The following is an 18,013-nucleotide window of genomic DNA, read 5'->3' as shown; positions in this document are numbered from 1 at the left end:
CAGTTTTTAATGACTGTACCATTCTCTTTACCCTGCAGGTTTTTGCCACGTAATGTTGCCAGAGGACCAGTACCCAAAGGGCTTCGCCTTCGACACGGATGACGTCAACTTCCAGACGGACAACCTTTGCTTCGTTGGCCTCATGTCCATGATTGACCCTCCCCGCGCAGCTGTGCCTGACGCCGTGGGCAAGTGTCGATCTGCCGGGATCAAGGTAGAGCCTCTTCAGAACAACCAGACTCTCCTTCCTCGGTCACACAAGTTGCTTGATAGCATCTTGCTCTTTATTATTTTAGGTCATTATGGTCACTGGAGATCATCCAATCACAGCCAAGGCCATCGCCAAGGGAGTGGGCATCATCTCTGAAGGCAACGAGACGGTGGAGGACATCGCCGCTCGTCTCAACATCCCCGTCAGCCAAGTCAACCCCAGGTAAGTCTCTCCTTTGCAAACACTCCATTAAGGTATTTGAAAGACCCTTAACACTGCTTCTCTCTTTTTGTTAGGGATGCCAAGGCTTGCGTTATCCATGGCACTGACCTGAAGGATCTCTCTCAAGATCAGATGGACGACATCTTGAGGAACCACACTGAGATTGTCTTTGCCAGAACCTCCCCTCAGCAGAAACTGATCATTGTAGAGGGCTGCCAGAGACAGGTATATTTTATTGCACATGCATATTTCATTTGCACAATGCACAGGTGGTAAAACAACAAACAACAAAAACGAAAGAGTTATATAGTCTCAGTGCCACTTTTCGTTCTCATGATTCTTATAGTAGAGTCTTTCTACAGCAGCAGCGGGAGCTTCAATTTCTTAAAATAAAATGTAATTTTTCTCCATGGTAAGCAGGAGTTATCGGCACTCCTTAAAATCAAAATTGCGTCGTTCATGCGCCATTGGTGCGCACTAAGCCATTTAATCCCTCTTTCGGAAATAAATAATACTATATCAAATTGCGCCCCTGTCCAAAAATGGATAAATGATGTAATCTGGTAGAAAACGACAACAAAAAATGTGTTGAGTCTGTAATGAAATACATTTTACCCAAATTCTATGATTCAAAACAGTAAATGACAAGGAATTTAAAAATGTAGTTCCAATGGGTTTCAAAAGGATACATTTTATAGAAACAGTTTATTAATACATATATTTAAAGAGCTGAAGTTGGAAATTACAAAATCAGACAGAAATCCCCACCGTTGGGAATGAAACTTCATATGCATTAACAAAAGCTTAAAAGGTTCAAGAAAAGGAAACAAAGTCGACACAAATGGCCAGCTGTAGAGTCCAGAGGGTTAATTAATCACTGCCGTTGACAGCTGTTGAATTCAAATATCCATGTTAACATGGAGGCCTGGCGATGAATGAGTTAATTAATTATAGGGTTATGTGATAAATCTTGCCCACTCGACATCCATTGCAGCCTGTTCATCCAGGAAGGGGGATCCCTCCGTCTGTGGTCCCTTCTCAAGTATTCTTCTTTTTTTTCTCCAAATAGGGTTTTGAATTTTTCCTTGCCCGATTGATGGGTTTAGATCAGGGGATGTCCTTGATCTTTGTCAACTGTAGGCAGCTTGAGAATCCATCCATCCATTTTCTGAACCGCTTATCTCACTACGGTCGCAGGTGTGGTGGCGCCTATCCCAGCTGCCTTCGGGCGAGAGGCGGGGTACACCCTGAACTGGTCGCCAGCCAATCGCAGGGCACATAAACAAACAACCATTCGCACTCACATTCACACCTTTGGGCAATTTAAAGTCTTCAATTAACCTACCGTGCATGTTTTGGGAATGTGGAGGGCAAACAGAGTACTCTGAGAAAACCCACACTGGCTGGGAAGAATATGCAAACTCCACACAGGAAGGCTGGATTTCAACCCAGGACCTCAAAACTGTGAGGCGGAAGTGATAACCAGTCGGTCATTGTGCCGCTCCACCTTAGAGAATACCTTGTGATTAACAGCCTAAATAAATTTGACTGGCGGCACGGTGCACAACTGGTTAGCATATCTGCCTCACAGTTCTGAGGACTGTGGTTCAAATCCCAGCCCCGCCTGTGTGGAGTTTGCATGTTCTCCCCGTGCCTGCGTGGGTTTTCTCCGGATACTCCGGTTTCCTCCCACAGCCCAGAAACATGCATGGTAGATTGGTTGAAGACTCTATATTCCCCGTAGGTGTGAATGTGAGTGCGAATGGTTGTTTGTTTGCATGTGCCCTGCGATTGGCTGGCAACCATTTCAACCTCCTGCCCTATGATAGCTGGGATAAGCTCCAGCACGCCCGCGACCCTAGTGAGGAGAAGCGGCTCAGAAAATGGATGGATGGATGGTGTGAATGTGAGTGCGAATGGTTGTTTGTTTACATGTGGCCTGCGATTGGCTGCCGACCAGTTCAGGGTGTACCCCACCTCTCACGCGAAGATAGCTGGGATAGGCTCCAACATGCCTGCGACCCTTGTGAGGAGAAGTGGTACAGAAAATGGATGGATGGATCAATTTGACTTGATCTGACTTCCTGCAGTACCTTAAAAGGCCAACAGATGGCGCTAGTGGCCTATTGAATAAGCCCTCCTCACTACATCTCTCTGTGCTCTCCCAGGGTGCCATTGTGGCTGTGACAGGCGACGGCGTGAACGACTCTCCTGCCCTGAAGAAGGCCGACATCGGCGTCGCCATGGGAATCTCCGGCTCAGACGTGTCCAAACAAGCCGCAGACATGATCTTGCTGGATGACAACTTCGCCTCCATCGTCACTGGAGTGGAAGAAGGTGTCCGTCAGAATTCAGCATCAGTCATTTCCTCATGTACTTAATTATTGCTACTATTACATTTTCAGGTCGCTTGATCTTTGATAACCTGAAGAAGTCCATCGCCTACACGTTGACCAGCAACATTCCAGAGATCACGCCCTTCCTCCTGTTCATCATCGTCAACATCCCCCTGCCACTGGGCACCATCACCATCCTTTGCATTGACCTGGGAACTGACATGGTGAGCACCCACTGCCTTTTACCACAAATGAACTAGACTTTACACCAATCTGATCGGCTTGATCAGTATCAGCCAATAATTAGCATTTTATGCTGATCGGCTTTAATGTCATAATTCGCCGATGATCAGCTCCGCAAAAGACATTTGCTACCCGTCGGCATCGTGTACAGTATATTTTACTCCAAAAGCTAGTTTATATTTAGCCTTGTCCTGTGTCTTTTGATGTACTACTGTAAATATCTGACCGCCAATAAATATATATTTATTAAAATAACGTCGGCGGTGTGGGACAGACAACATATAATTCCTGGATCAGACTTCAAGACAAATTGGGTCTTTCACATTTGCACATTCAATTAATACTTTTTGTACTGTATATACTATAGTTTATTTAGCTTTTATATTGCTGTTATTATTTGTAGCACCATGGGCCCTTGAGTACCGTAATTTCATATAATTTCATGCTACGCATACTGAAGAATTGACAATAAGAAGTACCTTGTCAGACTACTGCAATAAAATCTTGTATTACGATACCACCGCATACCGTCTTTTACGATCACTGGGCTTTATCTTGTCAAGTCAAACGCGATACACTCGTTACCATGGCGGCGACGACAACAACAATGGATCGCGTCGTGTATAATATAAGAACAAAATGGGGGGGAAACGTGTGCTGGTGGTCACCGCTGCTCGGGAGAGGACTTTAATTTCAAGGAATGCTTGAGGTATGTTCACGTACTTTTAATACAATACCGCTCGCAAGCAGGCAACAAAAATTATGTAGCCTAGCGAGCTAGTGCTAGCACTAACGGTTGTACGTAAACATGCCGTCGTTATGTCGAATTATGCTCTAAAGTTTCGGTGTGTATGTGTGAAGTGATTTTATTACAATAAAGTAATTTAATTACAGTAAGTTAGCACCCATTATTTCTGTCATGTGGTAATGTTGGTTTGACCTGAATAGAGAATACTTTTGAAGATACTCAGTATACAGTACACAAGTATATACAGTAAATGAATGAGTCATTTCAATAGACACATTGCGCCGTCTTTTGATCGGTTATCGTTTTTTTAAACTCGCTGATCGGCACCAAAAATCCTGATCGTGTAAAGCCTAAATTGAACTTCCATTAGGACTTTCAAAATGGAATTTCCCATTGACATCAATTAGATTTGGATGAATTAGTGCCAGAGTTTGAAGGTACTGTAAGTACACTTCATCTAACCATAATGCCATCTACCCATCCATTTTCTGTACCGCTTATCTTATTAGGGTCGCGTGTGACCTGGAGCCTATCCCAGCTGACTTTGGGTGAGAGGCGGGGTACACACTGAAGTGGTTGCCAGCAAATCACGGGGCACATATGGACAAACAACCATTCACATTCACATTTACACCTACTGACATTTTAGTCTTCAATTAACCTAACATGTATGTTTTTGGAATGTGGGAAGAAGCCGGAGTACCCAGAGAAAACCCCAAATGCCATAATGATAAAAACGTTCCGAACAATATCTAAAATTCCAAATACGTTTCAACAAAGAAATTCAAAAATTTTAACAAGAAAATGCAATGACTGGGGAAAAAATATTAAATGAAACATATAGGGCTATAGCTAACGATTGCTGTCGATAATTCTTTTTTTGATTGAGGGATGAATCGGCGAAAAACCATTTTTTAAGTTCTATCCTTTTATTCAAAAATAGGACAATATTTCAAATTGATTGACTGTGTACAAAATGCACAAACAAAAAGTGATTATGATTCAGTTACCGGTTTGGTGGATAACATTTCAGAAAATAGGAAAAAATGTTGATCAGTGTTTTCCAAAGTAAAAGCAGATGTTTGCAAATGTAAAAGCAGATGTTTGCAAATGTCTTATTTTGATTGAGCGCAAAGATAATCAGTCTGCTTTCATGGAGGACTACAAAAATCTGGGAATATTTATTGTTGAGAGGCTGAAATTCCGAGGATTTGGACTATTTTGAGTTAAACAAGTTCTCTAAACGATTAATCAATTACCACAATAGTTGTCGTTTAATTAATTGTTGCACCTCTAGAAAAAAGGCAAAATGATTTGATGACAAATATGAAATGAAAATATGTAACTTAAAAAAAAATCACGGTTCAGTACCTTGGTTTTAAGGTTTTTGTTTGGTTTTCATTCTGTACAGTAAGAGAACATAATGCAAAACACTGCTGAAGTTTTGCTTATAAAGGAAGAGAGAGAATGACTTTGTAAATGAAACATGAACAACTCAAATGATTTCTTTTTAGGGAAGTGCAACTTCAATAACAGTTTGTCTTTTGTTTGTTTACCGACTAGGCATGGTGCTAGAACGCAAGTCAGTGTCCCTTACCTGTGAGAACAAAATAAATATAAATAAAATAAAATGAAATAAAAATAATAAATAAAATAAAATAAAAATACTTCTTTCAAAGTCAAAGAGAAAGCAAGACACACAACGAGAGTGAATCTTGATGTTCATCCCACTTCCAATTGATTCTCGATACTTGATGCCCAACCCTACACGTGGAAATGAAAAAACTGATTCATAATATTGTTGAAATGACGACAATTGTTAAGAAATTTCAGATTGCTCATATGATTTGCAACAAGAATTGCAATAAGATACTGATGAATAAATGTGGGAATTTCAAAATGTACCTAACCCTAACCCTCATTATTTGCACCCAAAAAATTAAACATTTGGAATTGTTGTTATTTATAATTTATTAGGCCAATTATACTGGTCTGTCCCACTTCAGATCCAATTGGTGTGAATGTGGCCCATCAACTAAAATGTATGTATTTCCGAACTAATTACCTACTCTGTCAGGCTAACTGCTAATGTGCTCCCAGGTGCCCGCTATCTCGCTGGCCTACGAAGCGGCGGAGAGCGACATCATGAAGCGTCAGCCCAGGAACCCATTCAGGGACAAGTTGGTGAATGAGCGCCTCATCAGCATCGCCTACGGACAAATTGGTGGGTCGAGCCCCTTTCGCACGCATTTAGCAGGTTCTCTGTGTGAAAGAGTGAGCATGAGCGCGCCTTGTTTTGTTTGTGTTTTCCTCAGGTATGATCCAGGCCCTGGGCGGCTTCTTCGCCTACTTTGTCATCTTGGCAGAAAATGGCTTCCTGCCCAGTCGACTGGTGGGCATTCGCCTGGACTGGGACGACCGCGCCTGCAACGACTTAGAGGACAGCTACGGACAACAATGGGTACAAAGTCTTCTTGAGAAGTAAACGTGGCACCATATGAACATTTCATATCAGCATTATGAACAAATTGCCAAAATAAATACATCAGGGATTTGTTTAAAGGACTGTCACAAGTACATTAGGTACACTTGCACAATCGATTGAGGGCCAGTGCAATAATGCTTTAAGAAATTACACACCAAATATCGGACTGAAATGCAATATTAGAATTAAAAAAATACACCAACACTGAGAGGGGCACGGTGGACGACATCTGTCTCACAGTACTGAGGACCCGGGTTCAAATGTGACCTGGAGCCTATCCCAGCTGACTTTGGGCGAGAGGCGGGGTACACCCTGAACTGGTCGGTAGCAAATCGCAGGCCATATACAAACAAACAACCATTCACACCTATGGGCAATTTAGAGTCTTCAATTAATCTAGCATGCATGTTTTCTATAATGAAAACAATACGGCCGTCACCTGGGCCATGTTTGTTAGCGTTGCAGTGTTTGGTCCTCTTCTTTTTCCTTTGTCGTCTTCCTCCATGTAGCACGTAAAGTGTTCCATCCATGCTCTTATGTGAACGTGTCAGGTGTGTGGACGTGGTGGCTTTTGCTGACTCGCTTCCCGCGTTTGCCCTCAGACGTACGAGCAGAGGAAGATTGTGGAGTTCACGTGCCACACGGCCTTCTTCGTCAGTATCGTGGTGGTGCAGTGGGCCGACGTTATCATCTGCAAGACCAGACGCAACTCCGTCTTCCAGCAGGGCATGAAGTCAGTAGACTACAGTAGAGTACAGTACGCCTGTACATGGTGGGTTCCTCTTTAAAACTGTCCTCTCACCATTGATCCCACCAGGAACAAGATCTTGATCTTTGGCCTGTTTGAAGAGACGGCCCTGGCTGCCTTCCTGTCCTACTGCCCGGGCATGGATGTGGCCCTCAGGATGTATCCTCTCAAGTGAGAGTTTGCTATTCTCTTTCCTCACCAGTCAGCCACTGAGATCACTTGAGCCACTAATGACTAGAGCGAAGCTATAAAACTTGAAGTCACTCTCCTGCAAAATGACAACAATGCAGTTAGAAGTTCTCAGTGGCTCAATTGGCTCAACCTTTACAAGGTGGACATGACGTGTGGCTTACTTTATGACTCGGCTGTTGCCATGTAAATGATAAGCTTGTGTATGTGTGTTGTGTGCAGGCCTTCCTGGTGGTTCTGCGCATTCCCTTACAGTTTCCTCATCTTCGTTTATGATGAAATTCGAAAGCTCCTCATCCGCCGGAACCCTGGAGGTCAGTTTTATTTTACAGTATAATCAGGTTACATTTGAAACTTTATTTTGTGTAGTGTACTTTTAACTTACTATTTATTTTTTTACCATTTATAAAATATATTTTTTAATGTTGTTTTCATGTGTATTTCACTTTTTCATTTTTGGGATGTCATGTACTTTTGTAGTCAATTTCATTTTATAAATGTATTTTTTTACATTGAAAAAAAATATCTTTTATATTACTTGTATTTTGATAATTATTTTTAATTCATATTTTACTCATGTTATTAAATGTTTTAGTCTATATTTCATTTTTTTTTCATAGTTTAATTTTCTACTTAAATTTGTACTTACATTTTTCACTTTATTTTTATTCTATTTGTATTTATTTTGATTTTATTTTGACTTAGTTTTTTTACTGTTTTTTATTTTACTTCTTTGAAAGAAGTCTTTCACCATTTTTTTTATTTAATTTTTAATTTATTTGTATTGTTTTAGTTGTTTATGACATTTTTTTTTTTTTAAATTTTGTATAATTGGTACTTATTGTATTTATAGATTTTTGATTGTTTTTATTTTAATTTCCATTTTGTTTTTTCGCCTATTATTCTATTCTTTTAATTTCAATAGTTAAGTCACTTTAAAAAAATATATATATATAATTTTGATACTAAATTATTCACTCATTTTTCCATTTATTGTTTACTTTATTTTTTAGTGTAATTTATTTATTTTTTTATTTTTTTTTTTTTTATTTGATTGTGAGTCGAGCCAGCTGGTGGAGAAATAACAGCAAAACATGTCCTTGTTTCCTGTCGTGCAGGTTGGGTGGAGAAGGAGACGTATTATTGATCGTCGGAGAGCATCTTGTTGCTCATCACCCTCGCCCCTCTCCCCCTTCCAAACCCCCTCCCCCTCCCCTTCATCCCTCATCTTCTTCAATTTACCGTCCCTCCTACTCCCCCCTTTGCCTCCCGCTCCCCCATTCAAGACAAAAAAAGAAACGCTTCGAAGCAATTTTCATCCCAACTGCCCCAAAGATTCAAAACAGCAAAATCACCTTTACAACTTTCTACATCCACTCCCTCCCCCACACTCTCTCCCTCTCCCCCCTTCACCGTTTCTTCCCATATGATAGTCTTTGCATGTGTTCTTTCACTGCTGTGTACATAAACCCGTATAATAATAATAATATCTACCAAACGGCAGCTGCATATTGTCTTATGTAGATTCCAAGGAGCCGACTCGGCTGAAAAAGGGCCACCCTGCTGCCCCCACCCAAACCTCACCCGCCCTTTCCCCATCCCCTCCATCCCCCCCTCACACACACAAATAGCCATCACACTGACTGACTCCCACCTGCACCACAGTGTTGTTGTTGTCTTTCTTTCTTTTAAGATGTCAGGTCGGGGGACTGATTTACAGATTTTTTGGGGATTTTTTTTTTTTTAACGGTGGTGTGGGGGGCACACCAAGGCATCCCACATCCCCCCTCTGGTATCTCTCCCCCCAACTGTTTTGTCTCGTTTGTGTACACTGTGTGACAGCATTGTTGTTATTACTGACACCCCCCCTTACATCAACAATCTTTCTGTGTGCTCTAGGAACTCTATATAATTCTATACTGAATTTAAAATGACACCCATACAATAAGGGAAAAAATATATATATAAGAAGAAAAGAAGCCGTTTTTTCCCAGTTCTTTTGGGCCCCGTTCTGTTTCAAAATGGACACCACTCGAGTAAGTGTGTGGGCTTCATGATGTGTGAGGATGATGATGGTCCACGTGTGTGTGCATGTATGCGTCTCAGGCTGGCGGCTTCAAGGTTGACGTTCAAGACAATTAAGAGAATACAAACAAAGTGTACTAGTAAGAACGCGTGTCAAATAAAGGAAAGCAACACCAATAAAACATCTAGAAACATTTAATACAACCTCCTCCTGACTGCGGCTCTTTCTTTGTCATTTTATATTTGTACCATCCATCCATCCATCCATTTTCTGAGCCGCTTCTCCTCAGTAGGGTCGCGGGCGTGCTGGAGCCTATCCCAGCTGTCATCGGGCAGGAGGCGGGGTACACCCTGAACTGGTTGCCAGCCAATCGCAGGGCACATACAAACAAACAACCATTCGCACTCACAGTCCCACCTTCGGGCAATTTAGAGTCCCCAATTCATGCATGTTTTTGGGATGTGGGAGCAAACCGGAGTACCCGGAGAAAACGGAGAACATGCAAACTCCACACAGGCGGGGCCGGGGATTGAACCCCAGTCCTCAGAACTGTGAGGCTGACGCTCGAACCAGTCGGCCACGGTGCCGACTTTATATTTTTACATTTAAAAAAAAGTATTATTTAATAAGGAACTATTGACTAGTGAATGGGAGAAGTCACACGGCTCTGCTATTTACAAAAATAACTTTTTATGTTTGTGTTGAACTAATAAAATTGTGTTGAACTGGTTGTCATAAAATAATGTAATATAAAAATGTGCATTTCAGTTATTATTCAAGGAAAGATGCTGATATATAAAATGTTTTTTGTTAAATAACTCAACTGGTTCTACACTGGTTTACAAAATAAACTACAATATTATTCAAAATTATATTAAAACAATATTTGATATGTATTAACAAATTTAAAAAACAATTGTAAATATAAAGAAATTATTTGATATCAATATCCTCAACCCAATCTATGACATTTATAAAGTATGCAGTATTTCATAATGCACTTTAAAAATATTAACTAAATTATTTGAGAATAAACACATTTACAGTATTTAATAATACATTTTAAGATGCACTTAAATGCACTTTTTATGAATTTATCAATCAATTGTAACAAATATTTTTGTGAACATGAACACAGCCTAATAAAAAATGATCTTTTTATGTAACCTGGTGTTATACCACCGTTGACCTTAGTAATTTTTACAGTAGCTGCTATTAGCGCTGCATGCTGGCAGTGACCTCAATTCAACTCACTTCCCAATAAGCAGCACTTTGGCAAATTGTGAACAATTTAAATAAAAAGAGGCTTCAAGCTAATATTGACCAGTTAAAGTTAACGATCAAACTAAACATAAAACAAAGGAATTTTGCATTGTGTATTTAAAAACGCCACATATCTTGGCCTTAAAGCCCGCTAGCATAATGCTAACCCATGTGTTAAATTGAGTGGCATGAGACAGCTTGAAGGCTCTTTTATGAAGAATTGTTCACTATTTGCCAAATTGCTGCTTGTTGGGAAGTAGGCTGAGTTCACATAGAGTGCTCCTCTCTCCAAATTTTGCAGGCAAGTCACAGTAAAAAATAAAAAAATAAAATAGGTCAAACGGCAGCTCATAATACACAAACAAATTATGAGCTGTCATGAAACCAATTCAAAAGTCACGCTACCAATGTAGATGAAATCATGCCAATGTCGACTGTGACGTTTCAAGCCCTTTTTGAAAGATGTGACGAGGATGGGCTGCCATCGAGTGTGACTTCCAACACTGGATCGTGCATCACGTTTGCGTTTGGCCTAGCATAATTGAGCAAAGGCTCACATGATTCAAATCAACCCTACCGCTAATCCCACTGACGTTTAAAGATGAGAACATTTGACAAGCATCCAAACACCCCTTGTGTCTCACTGCAGTGCGACTACACTCACCCCCACACGCCCCACCTGCCTCTCCCCCTCCCACACCATCCACCACACTCCATTTAATAGAATATCGATCGCTCGCCTTTGCTGCAGTGTACAAACCAGTGTGTGTGTGACACACACACACGGAGGGAGGGGGGCGGGGCCTTCAAGGTCATCACCATGGTAACCTGAGCGAGTTGGTCCTCTGAAAGCACGGGTCACTCGGGTCGTAAGACGGGTGGTGGTTGTGGCACATTTGGAGTCAAGAGCTATAGATGGAAGATATGAGAAAATATCCCTTTCCCACTGCAAACATGGAGAAAATGACAACTAGAGAAGAAGAGAAAACAAAACTCACATACCACCGCAACACATCATTTTTGCTATAGAAAATTCCACTTCATTATTGTGGTGTGGCGTATTATCCAGAGGCTGTTTCGGACATTCATTAGGTGCGTGTTTGTGTAAAATTTCAAGTTAATCACACATTACTGTGCTTTGGTAGTCAGTGGTTCTAGGTGGACATCTATGGATGCGAGGTATTTTTTTGTACAGCACATAGACTGGCATGACTCCACGTGCGTGTGTGTGTGTTGTGGGTTGGACGGGGGAGTGGGTAGAAAATAAATGACAGAAGAAAACACGAGGTCCTAGTTGCTAGGATAACTACAACATTCTGGAGAAATCGTGAATGTTTGCCATCATTCTTGTCATGGAAAATAAATTATGATTTTTTATTTTTTATTTTTTTTTAAATCATCAGGCAGCTAAGCATGGTTGAACTGCGTTTCTTTTTAAAGGCGAACCTGTGTGAGAAATTTCATGTCCATCAGACTTTGGAAATGGGATGTCAAACTTTTGGCCCTTAATATGCCCCTATATGCCAGATTGCTTAGAAAAGTAATAGCACACTCCATGTCATCAGGGTTGAAGTTTCACTCAATTTTCATGTTTATGTACTGTATGTTAGTGATGGTTTGAACATAACTGGTGCGTCAGCACTGTGCCGAGTGCACAAGCGTGAAACCCCGTATTGGTGCGTGTATCGCTTTAAGAAAACATTTACAAAAATCATGTGACCAATACAGGAAGCGTGTCGGTTGGAAGTGCCGCGCCAAACTGTGTTTGTAAGGAAACAAACTGTGTCGACACGTTGCTGATTTGTTGGATGGAGTTTTGCTTGCCCTCACCTTGTTCCACTGACTTCATGGATCAGTCCAAGAAGAAATTTGGATCTTTTGACGCCAAATAAGGTAAATCTTTTTCCCCTTTGGGCATTGTTTACTGTTAGTTTTTTAATTAAATATGTTTGTACTCTTTTCTAGTAAGAGCTTTGAATTGTTTTCAGATAAATGAACTTTTTCTTTAATTGTAGGTGACGTGTCAGCTCTGCTCCACAAAGCTATCTTACACTTCATCAATGCTGAGGCATTATAGAGCTCGGCATGGCGATGAAGAATTGGCAGATACTCGTGTGAGTACCCCAGGTATGTTGAAATTATCACACAAAAATGTACTTTTCAAAAATAGTTTATTACACCCAAAAGGCTTTGTGTGCCTCTGTAATATTGTTTGTAAAAATTAGTCCTTAAAAAAAAAAAAAAAACATTTCCTTTTGGCTTGCAGTTCCTAACAAGCAAGCAGTGGATGAGGCCATGGTCTTCAAAGACTGTCAGCCACTCACTATTGTTAAAAATGAGGGATTCAGGGAGCTCCTGAAATTTAGCAACTCGCACTTAAATTTGTATGATCACCATCTTCATCTGTACCCTGTGAAAGAGTTTTTTCTAAGGCAGGGGAACTGGTGTCGAAGAGGAGAAATCGCCTTGGAGCAAAGACACTTCAAAGACTTTTTGTTCCTCAATAAAAATGAATCAATTTTTAGTCTTTTATTTTGTATGATTGATCACTTAAATTAACAAATTTCCATACATTAAAATTGTTCACTGAATTTTATCTGACAAATTTGCTATATTTTAGATACCAACTCATTTTAGCATTTACACAAACAAGGTTTTAAGCAAATTTTAAACTCTTCTCAAAAACAACTCAGCAGTAGTATTGTAAGTAAATGAGTAATTATACAATGATGAGATTATATGTTAAGTAAAGGACTAGCGATTAAATATTTCACAGGCTGATGTTGGGTTTGCAGCATGTAAACTTTTCCATCTTATTTTCATTTATTTTACCTGCAATGATTTTAGAACCACTGCAGGGGTCGCTATTCAGTGACCAACACAGTGTCGACACACTCCTTGAGCTATAATCATCCCATCACTACTGTATGTAGTGGTTCAGGAAGAGAACAGGAAAATCCACAATAATCTGAGAAGAAAAAAAATCTTTATATATATTTTTTTTTTTGGTCATATTGCCAGAACTTTATGACAAAGCTGAATTGACCCAAGAAAAATATCAAATGTTGAATATGTAACACAGTATTGGGATGATTACTTTGGAAATGTAGTTGGTTACAATTACAAGTTATCCTGTTGAAAATGTGATAGCAGTGTAACAATTTCAATTACTTTCTCAAAGTAATAACGAATTACACTCGATTAGAATGATTACTTTTCTTAAGTTTGAATGAATGCGGAAAGAGGACTCTTGGATTTGTCCTCTAAAAAAGTGGATTAAAACCAGAGATCCTTATTTTCAAATTAGTCATATATTTGTTCTTTACACAAATAATAAACTGATAAGAAAAGATGATGAAAAGCAAATCAATGATAAAATATGTTTGTTGCATTATCTGCACAGCATGTGGAAAACATGATACTATGTTGATCTAATGACAAATGTGCACAATTAAGATAGCGCTTCATATGACAACCAAAAAAAGCGATGGCATTACTGTTCCACAAAAAAGTCAAAAAATGGACTTTGGTCTTTTAACTATATATTGTGAGTCTAATCTGATGTAACCTTTTCAAAATTTCAGATAAACTAATAGATTGCACCACAAGGTAGTGCGTCGAGGTCATATTTCATAAACAATGTTGTGTTTGAGACTACAGCAATGGCACATGACCAGAACGGGGCCAATCACAAGCGTCAGCTTTAGAAAGAGGAAGTTAAATCCAAGCTTGTGCAGCAAATGTAACTCAAATTGTTATAAGAGAAATTTCAAAAAGCAATTATAATTGACACATTTTCTGCCAGTAATGTAATGCATTACAATGACATAAATTTTGTAATTAAATGTCACTTTGTTACAAGTTATTCATTACCCAACACTGATAACATGACAGCATATAGCCCAAATGGTTTAGAATTGCACAAGCTCAACGAGAATAGCAAAAAAATGATTGTGCAGGATCAATATAGAATTGAATGTGGTCAAAGCTTTTAAATTGCACTTTTGTAGGTTTCAGAGTTGAATCAATACAATACAATAACATAAGAGGCGTCAGTGTATAAAATAAGTCAAATTTGCCATTCCGTGATCATGTGCTTGAATACACCACATTATTTCAATTATACATCTGTAACAGGTACGTATTGCAAGCAAGTTAGTGTGTATCACACAGGCTCCATGAGCAGCTCCTCCATGTCAGAGCTTTCCAGTTCTCGGAATGCGGCGTGACTGCCAATCACGAACAAAGTCGCTCCTAAGTGGGGGAGAAAGAAAACGGATAGATTATATTTGCTATATTACTGTACTATATTTATTTTTCAATATAGGTTGACTCACCCAGAACCCAAAAGACGGCGGCTCCTGCTCCAGCCAACCAGAAGATGGGTAAGGAGATGGCTCCAGCCAGACTCATCTGGTGTGGCATAGTCAGCTCCTTGCCTGTAAAAAAATAAAATACTAAAGATTCAACGCAAAATAGTACAAAAAAATATGCATATACAGTGGTGCCTTGATTTATGAGTTTAATGCATTCTGTGACCACTCTCGAAACTCAAAATTTATTACAAATCCTCTTCCCCTACTGAAATTAATGCAAATAGCATTAATCTGTTCCAGCCCCCCAAAAACACCAAACAAATTTTTTTGCAATGTGTTTAATAATAATGAAAATGGCAACCTACAGTATTGTACTTTACAGTACATAATTCAAAAGAATGTAAAGAATAAACTAGTTTGTGCATCATGATAATTCAGTGGGCATTGTGCTGATCCTTCTGGTGGCAATATAATACTTGCATAGGCATAAACCAAAAAAGACTGAAGCTTAGTAAACTGCAGAGGAGGAATAAATGTATGCCTGTGAGTGTTGTTATATTGTCTGTCTACATTTTGTTTGCATAATAGCCAAAGTAATTTTTAACCGTCGATTATGCAAGTCATTTTTAACTTACTACCACAATATCAATTGAAGAAAAAAAACTATGTGCTTGCTAAAAATCGTGTTTTTTTTCTTTGTCTGTAAATTTTCAGTCATCCAGGTCACAACAATTGATTAATTCTTAAGATTGAGTCAAGGCAATTGGACTCTTCTTGATTATTTCATTTCTTGTAGTTTTGTTTTTCTTGTTGTCCAAAAACGATTTCAAATGACCTTTTTATTATTATGCTTTTCGGCTAATGGCGTGTTAGCATTTAGCTAATGGACTTTTGGTAGACAAAGTTGTTTTTTTGCTAAATACACAACATGTTATGCTCTTTGTTGTATGTTTTATTTTACACTAAACTTCAAGTGGCAGTGGCAATTTTTGAAGAATGTGCCTAACTGCTGCTTGTGGTGAAATTAGCTGCCGCCATCTCGCGCTCATAACTCACATTATTGTTCGCAACTCAAGACAACAACAAAAAATAACGTCAGCCGAGGTACCACAGTACATCATAAGCAGATGCAATGTGTACTTACCAAGGATCATCAGCTTGGACTCCAGTGATTTAAGGTGGATGATGTAGAAGGCACCGACGAACACAGCCAAAGCAATCAGTAACATCGGCGAGCTGATTCTAAAGACAAATGAAAGAATAAATGATAACCACCACCACCTTGCACAACAGAAATAAACACAACAAAATTACATTTAAAAAGTTAAGACCAAGCTCAGTCGCAGATGGGATAATAGAAATAAACTGAACGACTGGAAGTGACCCAGAGTCAAAAAAAAAAGTACATGGCATGAATAGGCCTACTGAAATGAATGAGATTGTTCCTCCTCGTTATTCATGATTTCCGTCACCTGTTTGCACAATAGAAATAAAAGGCAGGCCGAGAAAATTACGCGTGCCGTTATTACAGCGCTTACATGCAGTAGAGGATGAGTCCGAGGAAGATGAAGGTGTAGTTGCTGTTGTACGTGTCCATGTTCTTCACCACACGCTGGCACATCTCGCCGAAGTTGCGCGGTTTGGAGAACTTGCGCTGGTCGGCGAAACTGGCCCACGGCCGGATGGACGCGCGCCGCCGGTCCAGCCACTCTTTGGCCACGCTGGCTGAAAAGCCTTTGGGGAAGCCCAGCCTGGAACGCGGGACATTATGGAACATTTATTTTGGTGTACAAATACTGTGATACCTTGTCTTTCGAATTGAAATCGTTCCACGACGAAGCTCGTGAGTCAACATACTTGTATATCAAATCAATTTTCCTCATTGATCTGTTGCAGCACCCGAAAACCAGTGCCATTTTTAATAAAGAAAATTAGCACTGTCTTGTATAAAATCTTATCATTTTTAGGGTTACTTTGGAGTGGAAGTCATGAAAAAAAAAATGTGGCACACTTTTGCGAGCCGCAAAAAAAAAAAAAAAAAAAAAAAAAAAAAAAGGATCACGCAAGGCCAAACGGGGATTCTTTGAGATTGACACTTATGCAGTACAATTAATAATCAAGCATTTAAGGTGATGATAATATATGTCTTACTTGGCGAGGATTGCAGCTGTACCGCCCGTGCCCGTCGGATGAGCATCCTCAGCACCGAAAACATCCCCAGCTTTGCTCTCCATGTCCACCTGACAGTTCTCACCCTTTGGAACTTGCATCTAACAAGTCTTATTTAAGGCCTAAAAGGAGGAATGAGTAACAAGAGACAAGATCTGCATCCCAAAAAAAAAAAGTGACTTTGCAAAGATGGTAATGCTCAGTTTGACGCTGTCTGAAAATGTAAGTTTCGGGTCAGCATATTGTCAAATTGTGCTTGCAGTTGGCGAAGAGTGGCACAAGCGGATTTCTTTTTTTTCCTCCAATATGAGTCAACCACGGGCGAGGCAACACCGACACGTCACAAATCAACATTTAAAGTCACAATACAGTCGTCAAATGACTGCACGGTACGCGTTTCGAACACTTGTAGCATTACTAAGCTAGCTCCGTTGGTTTAAATACGGCTATGGCTCATGAGACGACAGCGCCACACGCGTCAATTTCGCTAGAGTTTCACCCTAAAAAAATAGACCAAAAGCGTGCTTTAAATGAGTTATTTATCACAAAAGAACACTTACACAATCGAAGTGGTCCGTGCTGCCTCCGGGTGTTGACGGAAGTGACGCGTGTTTTTTTTTTTCCACATGCAAGTTGGCAAACCTCTCAACACAACCACCGTTAATACCAGATCTGAGATCAGCTAGTATGGTGTTACTTCCGCTTAATTGCGATAATGCGGCGATAATAAAATATGACACCAGACCGGCAATATAGAAAAGCTGAAACAATGCTTTTCAAATCACCGACCTGAAATCAGTTATGGCGTTTTTCTTTGGATTTACTGTAAGGGAGACATGAAATAAAACTCATCTTCGTCTCATCTTAAGCATAGTTCAAATAACCGACTTGAGATCAGCTGTTTGTTAGACCCTCATTTTTGTACTTTGACAAGACGATGAATAAAAATCTGATACCAGATCAGCAACATTGTTGCGAGGTCTCTGAGCACGCCTCTCCGGCGGAAAAAACCTATTTCAATAACCGACCCGAGATCAGCTACCGCTTCCTCTCCCCG

General features: G+C 39.9%; 2 protein-coding genes and 1 long non-coding RNA gene across 4 annotated transcripts in view; 2 read left to right on the top strand and 1 right to left on the bottom strand.

Moving 5' to 3' along the window:
* Nucleotides 1-9,411, top strand: part of atp1a3b (ATPase Na+/K+ transporting subunit alpha 3b) — a 51,200-nt gene extending 41,789 nt beyond the window's left edge. For both annotated transcript variants that reach the window (XM_061777951.1, XM_061777950.1), the window contains exons 12-22: nt 39-214; nt 297-433; nt 508-658; nt 2,602-2,770; nt 2,839-2,993; nt 5,861-5,984; nt 6,076-6,221; nt 6,848-6,978; nt 7,063-7,164; nt 7,405-7,496; nt 8,301-9,411. In XM_061777951.1, the coding sequence (XP_061633935.1) occupies nt 39-214; nt 297-433; nt 508-658; nt 2,602-2,770; nt 2,839-2,993; nt 5,861-5,984; nt 6,076-6,221; nt 6,848-6,978; nt 7,063-7,164; nt 7,405-7,496; nt 8,301-8,329 (1,412 nt within the window). In that variant the 3' untranslated portion in view covers nt 8,330-9,411. The remainder of the gene's footprint in view (nt 1-38; nt 215-296; nt 434-507; nt 659-2,601; nt 2,771-2,838; nt 2,994-5,860; nt 5,985-6,075; nt 6,222-6,847; nt 6,979-7,062; nt 7,165-7,404; nt 7,497-8,300) is intronic.
* A 2,522-nt stretch (nt 9,412-11,933) lies between these two features.
* On the top strand, nt 11,934-15,343 carry LOC133479125 (uncharacterized). Its single transcript, XR_009788840.1, has 3 exons — nt 11,934-12,364; nt 12,487-12,598; nt 14,799-15,343. It is a non-coding gene; the product is annotated as an uncharacterized LOC133479125 (long non-coding RNA).
* rabac1 (Rab acceptor 1 (prenylated)) lies at nt 13,441-17,650 on the bottom strand. The gene is made up of 6 exons (XM_061775660.1): nt 17,517-17,650; nt 16,939-17,078; nt 16,326-16,538; nt 15,932-16,029; nt 14,809-14,910; nt 13,441-14,725 (listed from the first exon to the last, which is right to left on the bottom strand). Exons 2-6 carry the CDS (start codon nt 17,055-17,057, stop codon nt 14,637-14,639), a joined length of 621 nt encoding a protein of 206 aa, XP_061631644.1. The 5' UTR covers nt 17,058-17,078; nt 17,517-17,650; the 3' UTR covers nt 13,441-14,636.
* Nucleotides 17,651-18,013: the final 363 nt, after the last annotated feature.

This window comes from Phyllopteryx taeniolatus, chromosome 6, assembly GCF_024500385.1.
Source record: "Phyllopteryx taeniolatus isolate TA_2022b chromosome 6, UOR_Ptae_1.2, whole genome shotgun sequence".
Taxonomy (NCBI): domain Eukaryota; kingdom Metazoa; phylum Chordata; class Actinopteri; order Syngnathiformes; family Syngnathidae; genus Phyllopteryx; species Phyllopteryx taeniolatus.
The sequence above is the reverse complement of the archived record's forward strand: the minus strand, read 5'-3'. Positions and strand labels throughout refer to the sequence as shown.

Excerpts from the sequence above, each read along its gene's own strand:
- rabac1 (XM_061775660.1), bottom strand. The coding sequence starts at position 17,057 with ATGCAAGTTCCAAAGGGTGAGAACTGTCAGGTGGACATGGAGAGCAAA. Across the intron at positions 16,030-16,325 it reads GGACTCATCCTCTACTGCAT|AATCAGCTCGCCGATGTTAC; the intron begins GTAAGCGCTGTA and ends ATTTGTCTTTAG. Across the intron at positions 14,911-15,931 it reads GTCCAAGCTGATGATCCTTG|GCAAGGAGCTGACTATGCCA; the intron begins GTAAGTACACAT and ends ATTTTTTTACAG.